The 14,506-nt window shown below is 32.2% G+C and overlaps 1 protein-coding gene across 5 annotated transcripts in view; it reads left to right on the plus strand.

Moving 5' to 3' along the window:
• tai (basic helix-loop-helix family member taiman) overlaps window positions 1–14,506 on the plus strand; it is a 46,343-nt gene that overhangs the window by 11,814 nt on the left and 20,023 nt on the right. The window contains exons 1-2 of one of the 5 annotated variants that reach the window (XM_073080524.1): window positions 1,922–2,442; window positions 7,680–7,799. The exons of 1 other annotated variant lie outside the window; for it this stretch is intronic. In XM_073080524.1, the coding sequence (XP_072936625.1) occupies window positions 2,273–2,442; window positions 7,680–7,799 (290 nt within the window). In that variant the 5' untranslated portion in view covers window positions 1,922–2,272. Of the gene's footprint in view, window positions 1–1,921; window positions 2,443–7,679; window positions 7,800–14,506 lie in introns of those variants that run through there. 3 more of the 5 variants (XM_073080523.1, XM_073080526.1, XM_073080525.1) reach the window with 3 other exon arrangements.

Here is a 14,506-nt window from a genome sequence, read left to right on the forward strand (position 1 = left end):
GGAAGTTCTTTCTTTTATGGTACTTTCATCGTTATTGCAGTATCTATTGAACTATCAATTGGCATTTGGAATGTTGTTGCTAGTCCCTCTTCTATAATGCTATGCATTATGTAAAGGTATAACAAAATAACATGATGTTGTGGTGTTTATGGGTGTTCTAATCAGCTCCGCAATCTACCATACATACTAGCAAATCAGTTCACTCATGGTAATTCCCTCAGATATCCTGCGTGAATTCGGTGACTAATTACTATCACTACTGGCTTCGAAAATGTTGAGTGTCGAAATGAACCTACAAGGCATGTGACACAAATTAATTATTTGAGGCACGAGATATTTAATTATTTTCTGTACTGCACCAATGTGAACAACGATAATAAAAGTATAAAATGAATTAACCATAAAATATTAACACTATTATCAATATTTAATTGTAAAATGAAATGAAATCAATATTTATTTATATTTATACACAATAAGCCTTTACTCGGAAATCGAAGAGGATAAATTCTAATTTGTAGTACAATATTCGGTTGACTAATGGTAAGTCCCATTGGCTATTTCCTAACGATTAACTAGAACTTTATTATTTTTCTCACGTGACAATGAGAATTACACATCGGAGGCGGTCAATGTCAGTGGTAAAACAACGTCCAAGCTCAAAGTAGTTAAGGCCTCTTTTGTAACGAGTTAAAAGCGAGTGTGTATGGTGTTTCAATTTGACAGGTTAACGTATTAGGGCATAAATAGCTAGTCGATACGAAGACACCGGTGAAGCGGAATTAGAATGAAGTGCGCGGCCCGCGGCGGCCGTGTGCCACGTCATTGCCGTGACCTACTGACATAGATCTGCGGGGCCGCCTGCACCGATATCTGCACACGCCGCGCGCCACCGCTCTTCCTCCACTATTGCTTATTTACTTTTAATCATACCTCTGTTATTATATTCGGAATTTGCATATTTTATGAAAATATAGCACCGATAGAATAAAATAAAAAACGATACTCTTTGTTTCCATAAAGTTTTTTGAACTTTTACTTATTTGTATTATTTAACGTATTATCGTATAAAGGCAGACTTTAGTAAGTTTTGTTGTAAATATGTCTAGACACACCTACAACGCATTGCTTATTATATTAGTCATTTTATGCTACTACATATTTGGATACAATGCGTGTCGTGTTCTAAAATGGGTAATATCACTAAAATTTATTATGCAAGACGTGACCTTGTTATCTAAATTGTGCACTTGACACGAATACTGTTCCATTTCACTTTCATGCTTTATAGATACGTACGTACAGCTAGCTAGCTATCTACACACGATAAAATATCATTACGGCACATGTAGTAGGTACATAGCATTCCTTTAATAAAACACATTTATTGAGTTTTAACACATATTTATCCTTAAACGTAATATTACTCTATTTATATCGGTGCATCAATGATATCTTAGTGTTTTTGAGATATATTTGCTTTGTCTGCGTGGTAAAATCGGATGTAACCAATTATGTTCTCCTTATCTTCTGTTTCAATAAACAAACGTATGAAATAACCAAATCATAATTATTACTATACAGTCCTAAAAGAAAATTACGGAAGAATATTTTCCGTGATATTTAAAAACGGTTATAAAATAGTTATTAATATATATTTTTTATCCAAATTCCAATTTTTCAATAAATATGTTCTCGTATAACATCGGCCTTATTCGACGACGCGCAGTTTGGTTATCGTCTCGGCGAGCGAGATCGAAAGAGATTCACTGAGATGGAAATGACGTGGGAGTGACTGTAGCGGCGATACGAGCCAGTCTGTAGCCGCCGCCCCGCACCACCGTCGACGCTGCGTGTCGTATCGCGCCGCCGCGCTGTGTTGATAATTTGTAAAGTAGTGTATGACAAGGATGTATGTATATGTATGTCTCGTCTTTCAGTTGACTTTCATCGTTGTTTTGTAGCGAACGTTTCGCACGGATATCGATAGAAAATTGCATTATTTTATTAGCTGCGTAATATACTCGGTGCTCGGTTCCTTGGACTATTGATATAAACATTGTTAGTGATGATCGTCGTGTATACTGTTTTAAAAGAGTATTAATCGAGTGTTTTGTTTTAATACCTGTTTAAAAAAATAGCGTCGCGGCAAGCGTGGCGCAATGCAGTGTGTGTTTGGATGCGGATACGAACCGTGTTGCTTCAAGTTTACTCAGGGAGGCGTTTGTATCGATAGCGGTGGTAGTAAAGGATTTTGGAGTAATCTGTAGCTATGTTGCCGATGGTGCAGGCCGAACCCGTGCCCTTCAACTGCGCGGGCCACACGGTTGAGGCGGCTCCTCCGTCTGCTACCCTACCGCCTACTCTAACACCAGATTCTGAGGTCGAGGAGTTAGTCGATATCTTTTTTGACATTGATGTCGCAGTTAACACATTCCCAAGGTAACTTATGACTTCTGTGGACCGTTATCAGTAAGTTATCTACGCAAATAGCACAATATGTTTTACGATATTAAAATCAGTTTGCATTAGCAGCTTTTTATAGGACTTTTCATGATTTAGCAAAATCAGAATCAGTATGTTTTTTCTTAGATAAAAGTAGAAACATCTAGTTATACCATTATTAGTTCAATATTATAGGAATGTTCATTTGGCTAAATTGTATTAAATACTACATAAATTATGTTGATAGGCTCTGAAATTTTATGCGTAATTATTAACATGCAGTGTTAAATATCATAAACCAATGTTATTAACAGTGTTAAAATTTTAAAATAATGTATGATTTGTCGTTGAAAGTCTAAATAACTAAGACCTGAGCCGAAGAAATATTTGATAGGTACTAAATTCGTATCGCATTAATTGAATCTACGTTGAGTAGAATGCTTATACGCATTCGGCAAGATATACATGTATCGTTTCACGGGTGTTGATATTTTCACATGCTCGATGAAAATTTGATTAAAGCATTAAATGTTTATAACAAATACATCGTTGGATGTAAATTACGCAATTATTGTAAACGAGTTTCTTCGCGCGGCTACGCCCTCATGTACCTCTGCGCATGGTGCTTATGTTACTGTCTGTTGAGTCCTCTTTGCTAGAAAATTCTCCTCAAATCGATTCAGTTCTGTAGATGAACCGTCTTAAAAACACAAATATTTTAATAAGTACTTGTTTGGTGCTGCAATTACTGCAATTACATATGGTATGCAATGATATTGGTTTATAATTACACATTATAACAGACTGCCACTACAATTCAGCAGTTGGGTCAGCATATGTTGTCATATCTAATTGTGTTATTTTTAGGAAAATTGTCTTTTCATTTATATAGGATCGGGGAAAAGCTTCTTTGTATTTTGTAGATATTGAATTTCGAAACATTTTTTCTAAGTTTTACATTTATTTAACTTGTTGACATCGTGTAGGTTGTGTCATGATGTCGCTGATATAGACTTTTGATTCAGTCTTCACATAGTTTTAACACCCCTCTTTTGATATAAGCCTCAAACTGCCTCTTAATAATTCTAACCAAGCTCTTAATTTTGCCGAGTCACATAAAATGTGCCTTATAATGGCAAAAAGCCGTAAAATCCCTGTCTATCAGTTCCTGCTCCTATTTTCCTCGTGGATCTCTTGGAAGAGGCAACTAAACGGATACTCAGAACAGGCCAGCAACATCTTCCGACAAAGTTGTTCATCTACTACGGTGGCAACAAGGGCGGCTATGCTTATGACTATAATAAAACTGTCTTATTAAGGGTAGCTTACGGTCAGCAGTGCTCTTTTATGTGCTGATGTTTAATCTTCGAATAATCGTATACTAATAGTATCGTATATTGTATAAATATTTTTTTCAAAGATCTTATGGCATCAAATCTAACCAAAAATGTTATGGAGAACTTCATTATTCTGTAGAACATTTCATTCAACAAAGAAAGCGTTACTAAAAATGTTTCGTCGTAATCGTAATTATTTACTTCGGTTGTAGTAAGTGTACAAGAGGGTAAATGTATGACACAGTAGGCGTGAGTCGAAATTTCAATGCAGTACCCTTAGTGTGAGTTTTTACGTTTTTACAAAAATGACTGTTTTAATATTTGTTTACGTATTTGCCCATACATTTCCAATCAGCGCCCCTAGCGGACTGTATCAGAGCTGATATGAAATGTATGGAAAATACGTAAACAAATACAAAAACAGCCATTTTTGTAAAAACGTAAAGACTCATCCTAAGGGTACAGGTTGTATTGAAATATTTTCCATATTTTGTTGATGATTTTGTATGCGTTTATGTGATGCAACAAGTGCTATCTTTATAAAGACCTATGTTGGGCTACAAGTTTACAGCGATAACTGATAACAATTTATTTAAACACGAGCTCGCACATCAACATCTTAAACTTAATATATTAATACGTACCTAACACTTAAATGCGTTTAAATATGAAGAAGCATAACTTGTTGTATCTGACATTTTGTTGACTCTGTTTTCTTTCCTATGTTTCTTGCAAAGCTACCAAGGTAGTGCGTTTAATTAACTTCAAGTCTCATGTTTTCGTATAAATGACCGGGAATCGTATCACGTGACGTTTCTTTACTAACTTTTGTGGTTTCCACAGTCATTTTTCCAAAAATGAGTTTCACAATACTTATATACAGGATTTAATTTATAGCTAAGGTTGCCAAAGTCGATTTGGTAATAATATTATTATCTATCTTTAAAGCTTTGGCATTGTAAGTCTCCCTTGATAATGTAATTATCCACAACAAAAGTGGAGGATATTCGTTATGCTGTTTCACAATGTTTAATTCTAAAGCTTATAAAAAGTGCACAGCATAACATTGTCTTAAAATTCTGCTAGATACACTATGGTAACTGAGGAAAGGCAGTTTTCTGATTAAAAATTTTCCGGGATTCGAATTATTAAGTGACTGAATTCTTGTACACTTTATTACCCTTATCCGCAGACTTAGTGTGACCAGTTATTCTATTATATCAACAGAAAGCCGACGCTCACAATAAAAATGTACAATTGTCTGATTGGTCACAATACTAATAATAACAATGTAGTTAGTTAAAAGTAGGCTGTATTAGTTCCTTCATAGATTTTTGTCAAGACTCGTCAACATTGGTTTCTGATCAGTCGTAAACTGTCGTAAAGTCTAATAGTTATATAAGCTTTAAAGAAAGCGTGAAATATAAGGAACCGGCAATTGGCTTTAAACGGGGTACGGATATTCAAAATGACCAAAATGTCGAGCCCATAATAAAAACAATTTACGAAAAAAATCATGTGATGGGCACGTCGTTATTAAACACTGTCTATAATAAATTATTTTTAAGTTAATTAGCGAAGCGATAAGGTGCAATTAAATGTCGCTTGGGGTATAAAAATCTTTGAATGGAGATTGTGTCTGGGAAAAGGAGCATGTACGACTATGTGATCGAAATTTCCTGGATTCAGGATGATGACGTCGGAGTGGCGCAAGTTCGTAGAAGCCCATGTCCGGCAGTGGACTTTCAAACATTATTAGATACATACTAAGGCATTTATTAATCATCTAAATGTGTGAATTGGACGTAGGTAACGTGCAAAACATCTTTTGGACATCAATGGACATCAGCAATCATGAAAACTGTATAATAAAAATAGCAATGTAGACTGTCCTTACCCTTACACCGAGATACACTTACCCAAGTTTTTAATTGCTGAACAGGAACACTCATACGCGCATACGGGGGTAATTATTTTTTTAATGTATATTGTATTGTACAGAATTACAGGCATAATAATGTAATGAATTATATGGACAAGCTAGCGAGATTAATATTTATAGTTACTCATATTAAGATTATATACTTTACGTAACATGGAAATTTTCTACCATTTTACTATTATAGGCAGGAGAACATTGTTGCAATCAGTATCAATGCAGAAATAATTTCAACTATTACAAGATGGGATTAAAATGAAGTGAAGTTATAGTAATGTAATTATTTTAAATGTTTAAAGGAAAAAACCTTTTCTGCCTTTGCTACATCTATTTGTAGAAGAATTCAGAATACATAATGAACAATGAAATTTATTTAAGACAAAAAAGTAAGAACGGTAAGTGTAACATATTGCACCTACTATTAAACGAAAAAATATATAAATTGAAATGCTGAGGATAATTAACTAAATTCTGTACTTTCGTATGTAATTGAGCGTGATCGTGACATAGAAATACATATATGAATGATTGATTATTTAGCGAGACTTAGCGAGAAACTCGCTTACTTTCCCGTTCACTTTCATTGGTAGTGTTACTTTTTTGTTTACTTTTTAAATATACTTACTTAAATTATAAAATTTTAATAATTATTTTTCCTCTGTGTTAGGGTAAGATGTTATTTTAAGTTTCAGTTTCATCCTAATGACGCATTTTGAAAGAAAGCTTATTAAAACGAATATTTACACAATTTTAATAGAAAATAGAAATCAAATTTTTTGCTAAATTGCTTTTGAGTTCATAATATATTTTTTCAAATCATGTTCCACATATTATTTTGGAATGACTAGATATCCGTTGATTTTTTCTAAAAAATCTCTTAAAGACTTTCCAGATGTCGCAATATGTGTAAAACAACTTGTAAAATGCATGGGTAAAATATGTCGTAGACCTTAAGAGCCTTTGATGACGAATATTGAGTAACAATTGAAAAAGCGAAATCTTTCGATCACGTAACACCTCCAATAGATAGGCGCTTTATAACTTTCACTTGGGCATTTAGTGTCTCATAGATACTGAAAATATGTCGTTGCATAATTTTGTTATTTTTACTTTTGACTTTTTGATGATTATTCGAATACCTACGTGTGACTGGGTTAGGTTTTGTTTGAACGAAAAGGAATATCTCGTGTTATATTACGGTTAGTTACGGTCAGGTTAGAAAACCCTTAAAATTTGGCGAATTATTTGTTATAGTATTTTGTGGTCACGCTTATGGCGCGTTGTTATTCCGAACATTATTATTTCAAGGTTGTGTGGCCGCCCGCCGCCCGTCGCAGTGAGGTTGCGTTGTGGGGCTCCTCGGTAGGCGTCGTTTAAATGTTATCTCTGTCCCTCTTTCGCATTAAGCTATTCTATACTTGGCATTCGATATGAGTAGCGTCGACGTGAACATAAACTCTATTTTTTGATAGATATTTCATTATGATTGTGCATGCAATTGGTGGTTCTGGTTCGCTATGCTAAACTTACATAAACAAAAAAAACTTGAATAAATACAATACACATCTACCTTAGTTAACAGAACATCATGAGTCATACATTTGCACAATAATAAATTATAGGTAAATGACCGGGGTATCTTTAGACTTTAAATAGGTTTATCTCCTCAGAAAAAAAATCGTTTTCTCCGCTGATAGATCTATAACTAAATTGTGTTAAGACAGTCGGTTTACCCACGGTATGCGATTATAATGTAATTAGTGTAATTAGGAGCATAGTAATGAATTATCTTATTTGAATTAAAGATAAATTGTACTTTTACAAAACAGATGTAGGTACTTTATGGGTTTATAATGGGATATTTGGAACTTATCTTCAATTATTATTATTATTATAAATTACCATATATAATGATTGAATATTTTAATCATACTTAATTTTCTTTGCTGCTTCTGTAGACTTGAATCCTGTGACCTCCAACTGGGAGACACATGGAGGGGGATGCAAGGCAAGATGAGCGTGACAGCGCCGGTTAAGAAGATAAGAAAAAAGTCAGACAATAAGCCACAATCTCAAATGTACGTATCCATGTGCTTAGAGATATTTAAAACGTCCATGGAGATTGTTAGACAAATTTAAGGGGTCGGAATAAGTACACCGGAATATCCATGATTATTCGTCAAATATCCTATTAGAGTAGTTAGGGTTTGTTAAAAATAAATGAGTAGGATCAATGAGGAGGATGAGGTTAATTTTATAAATTTGACGTCACTTGGATTATTTTTGTAGGTTATAGGTAGGTTTTAAATAATTATATTAACGCTTCTTGACCTTGGCCACGGCGGATATGACTCAATACGCCACAAACAGGGGCGATTCCTTATTTCTTTATTAACAATCCTAATCCGCAAATTTGGAATGTTTCCCCTTTGGGCCAGAACTGGAATTAATATTTATATCTAGATAGAGAAAATAGATAGTGATACTGCCTTGTGTTAATAGGTAATTTTAGAATCTTATATTTTTATTTTAATAATTATTATTTTGTTAGATTCAATCAGTTATACTATAACCGGTTTTTAGTTAAGAATGTTTATGATTTAAATAATGAATATTAAATGAAGTATAAAAGTAATTGTAATTATTAAGTGTCTGTCCTGTAATTTCAAACTAATAGTTTTTAAGCTTAAGTGTGCTTTCTTATATGATACTTGAACATCTGTCTGTAGTTAATATATTTAAACGGGAATTTTATTCAAACATAGATGAATTTAGAGTTCTTAAACAGTAAATATATCTTTTTTAATCTCGGAAATGGCGCGCGGGGGTCACACGGACAAAGTCGCAAGAGGAAGCTTTTTAAATATTGTTTATATATGATTATATGAATAATAATTATTATGAATATATATGTACTGTATGAAACACCTGTATTATTATACAGATAGTACTAGTCATAATTTCAGTACATAATATTATAATTATATGTATCAATATATAATACTATTTTCTTCAGTACATAGTAAAGTGATGATAGTACTAGTGTCATAATTTTAGTACATAATGTTATAATTATATGGATCAATAGTTACTTTCCGGATTTACCATTTACAGTCACCATTAGAAGGAGAGATTATTTAGGTAGATGAATCGCTATATGGATGTTATTAATAAGCAATCTATCTAATTTTTACCCACCGAAGATCAAAACTTGACAATGTTGAATATGAAGAAATTGTCAAATGTCGATCTTTGCTAAGGAAACACTGGATAGTTTGAAGGGCATCAAAATACAATTTACCTAGATAATATAAAGCTAAGAAATACTACTGCTTAAGCTACTGGTATTTAATTCACAGTTACAATTGACAAATTATTACGATTTTATAATTTTAAACCAATAATGTTTTTTTTTCGGAGATGTTTTTACTGTTTTACATGTATTTAATTTATTAATTATAATTAAAACACATGTTAGTGTTCTCAACTATTAGTTTAGAACAAAATTACCCTTTCTTGTGTCTCAAACTTTGGAAGCCTGATGCTCTACTCGCCGTACCTATAGATATCTGCTAAAACTTTTGCATTTTTGAAATCGCTCTGCTGGGCTCGGATTTTTGATTCATTGTTTAGTTTATGATCCATAACGCTGGCTATCATTATTTTGTAGAATAATGTTGACAGATTTTTTTAAATTTCATCATGGCAATATTTTAAAGGACGTCGAATATTAATATTTATTAATTTTCATTGGCGCGGCAAAGCAAAGCAATATTCGTAATAGAAGGCATGGTGTGTTATCGTTGCAATAACTAACGTTCTGGAAATTTCGATTTCGTGAATCGTAATTGAAAGGAATGGTGGAAGAAGATCTGAAACCAATGAGAGATGCAGCCTTCGCTCTGATTAACCAGATTTATTGTATTATTAAATAAAGTAATAAGGAGACTGAAAATGGTGACGTTACTCAACAATAAAAAGATTTAAAGAATATGTCATACTTTGATGGAATTTAAAATGGGATTGACCGTGTAATGAAATTTTGATTATGTATGACAGTTGGAATTTTGATTAAACTGGAGATAAAACCAGGACAAGCTTCTTACGAATAAGCAAAGGAACTTACAAATTACAAATTTATTACAAAGACCAATACCTAGTACAGTGACCGATAGACGATTTTCTCTCGTTCGAAATTCGAAGACACTCTTACCATCGACATGAGTCTCATAGAAATGTGTTTATCCAAAAACTACACATACCTTTTATAATTACCTATTTAACCAATTTTAGTCATGATTTGGTAGCACTACTTTTTAAGAATTTGTATATAAACTCACAAAGTGTGTCAGGCCAAATTGGCCAAGAAAAGAACGCATCGCGTCGACTAGTACAATTATTTATTTTTGTTAACATTCACATAATGATCTTTTGAAAGTTTAAATGCTTAAGTTTAAATTCATATTGCACTCTAGAGACACGGAAACGATAGGTTAGTTTCCATGTAAACAAATATTGGAGTTGGCTATTTTTATTTACATAAATGGTGCTAATTAATTTGCCGTTAATAAATTGCGGTTGTGTAATAATTTCAAGAAAAAATGGTTATAGTTTATCCGGAGATGCCGACCACTCTGTTTGGATATTAGAAAGACTTTTGAGAAGAATCAGGGACGCAGAATATACTAGGTTCATTAGATTCCATTGGAATTTCATCATCAGCTATAATGACACGATGTTTACGATACGATGCAATATTTTCAACAGAGGAGGGAGAGGGAGAGACACAATTTGTATTCAAATTCTACCAGTGCTGTTATTTTTCTTTTAACGACTAGTAGGTTTTCGGGTTTATTTCTTATTTCGCCGACTTTTAAAATTATTTTCTAGCGTCCCTTAAATATCGGTGAAATAAAAATGTATTCCTATTTCTTCCTAGGAAATAAATATATTCAACCATCACCCTTTAAATCGCTTTAACGCCCGCCGATTTTCTTTAGGCTCTGCGCCGCCCCCTCCAGCGACTAGAAGAGGGCGTTACCGCCCACTTTGAGAAACACTGATTTGTATGAATATGATTTACAGTTTATATCTGCTGTTAGAAAATTACCCTACACTCTAAACCTCAATACAAAGGTTCTTACATTTACATCGTAATGGACCTTTTAATATATTTTTCTCGCCATGAAACCCCCACCATTCGGCCTCGCTTTTAGTTTGTTTAAGTATGTTTTTGCCATCGTCAAAAAAAATCCTACCACAAAAGCTGTCTCCAAGCTAAATCGACAAAAAAATGTCACAAATAATTTGTTTCACAAACACTTCAATAATAAAAAAACTTACTTGATTAGGTTTAGCAACTGACCGTTAAAATGGCCAAATAAGTTCAGAGTTCAAATCAATTCATAAAAAATGATTTTTTTTAACAAGAGGGATACAACCGAATTTCACATTAATTGAAATGATATTTCTAAACTGATAGTGGATCACAAAGCGTGATAATAATGAACGATTACAGATTGCCATTTTAGGGTAATGGGACGCAGAAAACATTTTATGTGCTTACATAGTTCCTGAATCATTACCATGATGCCATGCCATGATTTATCTGTTTTAAAAAAACATTATCTTTTAGATGTTGTAAGTTCTAGAGGGTTATTTATTTCCTTTATAGTTACAAAGTAGTATATATATCTTATATCGGAACTAAGGTTTATGTATTCTTAAAAAAACCCACAGTGATTAGGCAATAATAAATTATCATGTTCATTTGAACACGACTTACTTAATTGGGGGAACACGTAGATAGTATAAGTTGTATTCAACCATTTGGCTATTTAATTTAAAAGGTTTATGATAGTGATTAAGTACATACACTTTGTTAGTAATTAATACCTACCGCAGGTGCAAAATAAAATAAAACTGAAATGGTCCATTAGACGTGTACATATTTCCACTATTTTACTTCATGTGCTCACGTTGTTTGTTTATACAACGTCTAGTTTAATATAACTACTTTTACTTAGTTAGAGTTATAGTTGATGCAATTATTTTGGAAATCCATACATAAATATTTTAAAGACGTACATATATAATAATAAAATAAGAATAAAACGATCTAAATAAATTTAATTTAGGGGAAACTTGCGCGTCAGGTAGTAGGGTAAAACAACAAAGGATTTAGCAGGATATGCTGTAGGACAAAAAATATTTCTATTTCCTCTCAAGCAAACCTCCATTCACAAAATAATTAAAGAACATGAACAGGTTTTACCATTCAAAGTTGATTAGCACGCGGATATTTCTTTATACACCATTTATTTAGGTTGGTATTTGTAAATCTAAATGACGGTTTGGGAATAATATGAGTTGGTACCTACGTTTTATATTAACGACCACTGTTGAAAATACTGAAATAATTGTGATACACTTAAAATCCATTATTCGTTTTGATAATTGGATGCATTTCAGAAAACGTTTCCGGCTCCGACTCGAATTTTATTTACGTCGTTAAAAATACCTAGAAGGTATAAGACAATGCATTAATTGAACCACTTTTTCTTTACATAAAAATATAAAGTGAATCCGAATAACTCATCCTCATATTTAAATCCTCATAAATTATGTCGGTCAATGTGTCGTGTGGTCGAATAACCATGTTGACCTCGCACGAATGAAGGATTAACCTTGGATTCAGTTGTTAAAATTTTATCTTAATATTTGCATATTGTTTTATAGTCTATATGATAGGGCGAAATAGATAACTTTGTATGCAATTATAACAAACACTCTATCTATTTAACTTTTTGTTATTTGGCAGTGTTTAACCTAATTGTTTATTGCCATTTCGTGTAACGTATTATTATATATTTTTATTTAGGTAGTAGTCATGTTCATAGAAACGAAGTTAGTTTTGCGAATAATTCACCAAACTCCATGGGTGACTAATTTGAATCTGTTTATGATAGCATGCAACCAATCACCAGTTATTTAAAATAATGTTGTCTACTAACGTATAATATATATATATATATATATAAGACGTAGATAATTAATTTATTTTCATTGTCCGTGGAAATTGGTCTGCGTAAATGAGATCACAAACTAGCCAGATCTTGCAACTATATTATAAAATGCGATTTTTTAATATAATTCAAAAACTTAAATAACAGTAGTAAGGTTTAGGTTATAGACAAATAATCTTACTTTTAATGCTAAAGCAAATTAAAATGATTTAAAAATATGACTTAATTTTTAAGACATTTTGGTTTTGTCGCAGTCGAACATAAAGTGAATAAAAGCGAATATGGATTGCTCGGAACATTATAATTCTAAACAGGTACCTATTTATTATATCAATAGAATTCAGTCACTTATTTTTTGATAAAAAAAATTAGAGCCTTAATATTATTATTTTGCAAAATTCTCGTTACATAGAAGTCTAATACCATTCATTGTTCAATTTCCCGCCACTAAATTTATCATTAGGTACATAGTATTAGTCTTACTTAACACATGCTTTTATAGTTTTGCACCTGTTTGCTTTTAATAATTTTAATGACATGATAAAAGTTAAAGTGAATAAATGTAAGCACATTTTAAAATAAAACATTCTAGATGATGAGTTGTGAAATAGCGTACATCTAATTATTTTATCAGCGACAATGCGTACACGACTTGCATGTTATAATAAGTTTGTCTTAGGTCGAGGAGATGCCACGCACCTGACATAATATCTGACGCGAAAAATATCGCACCATAATTTTAAACACAATATTATGAGTTTGAATTAAATATCATCCAATTGGATAATAAAGTATTTCTGACTTAATCATGATTATTTAAGGATGTTTATTGGAATACCTTTAATTTTTACGAAATAATGAAAAGTATAATAAAAAAATGTTTCCGCTAGTAAGTACTTCGTGTCACACGATATACATATTTTATAAATATGAGGAATACAAAATATTTTATTACAAGGTTAGTTGGGTTTCATGTAAACCTTTCGTTAAATTCCAGCAAGTAATTTTTGTGTTTACTTTTTTTCTGGGTGGATTCTAGGCATGATTTATAAATATGAGACGTGGATAATAGTGGGTTAATTACAGCGCTAGAAATATTTCTCTGGGGTGCGAATTGGTATTGTTATTTAATTTTCTACAGACCGTGTCTAGTGCTTCCTATCCGCCAACACTCATAATACAATTGTTTTGTTAGACAACATTGCTGCCTAAACATATATTTTAGATAAAACTAGTAGTTAAATAATTAATTTAGTAACGCTTATTTTGTAATAGGTGCGCATTAGTGTTAATCTCGTATTATATGAATAGATTATCGTTAATCCTTAATACGATTTAGATGCTGTGTATGGTCTTTATTTATTTACATAGGTATTTTGTAGTTGTATTTTTCTAAGAGCTAATTTCATTGTAGAACTAGATTTTTTGTTTTAACTCTACTAAAAACATTTAGAAAACTATCAATAATCTATATTTTGTATACCCACTGATGGTGATAGCAATATAATCAGGACTGAGGTCCAAAAGTAGTTTGCATCTTTTTGTTACTTTGTTTTTATTACTTAACAAAATATTGTTATTTTTTAAGGAATATACTTTTGGGAACGTAGAATAATTTAAACTAGTAAAGTTTCGTCAGGGTTTGATGTTTAGTAAAAGCTAAACAACACAATTTAAATACTAAAGACTACAATTTAACTATAAAAGATAAATGATGCCCATTATGTCGTTAATTAAACTACTACTACTCGTTAAAAGGA

Source organism: Epargyreus clarus, unplaced genomic scaffold (assembly GCF_041222505.1).
Source record: "Epargyreus clarus isolate Ecla_fem2 unplaced genomic scaffold, WU_Ecla_fem_2.2 ptg000015l, whole genome shotgun sequence".
Taxonomy (NCBI): domain Eukaryota; kingdom Metazoa; phylum Arthropoda; class Insecta; order Lepidoptera; family Hesperiidae; genus Epargyreus; species Epargyreus clarus.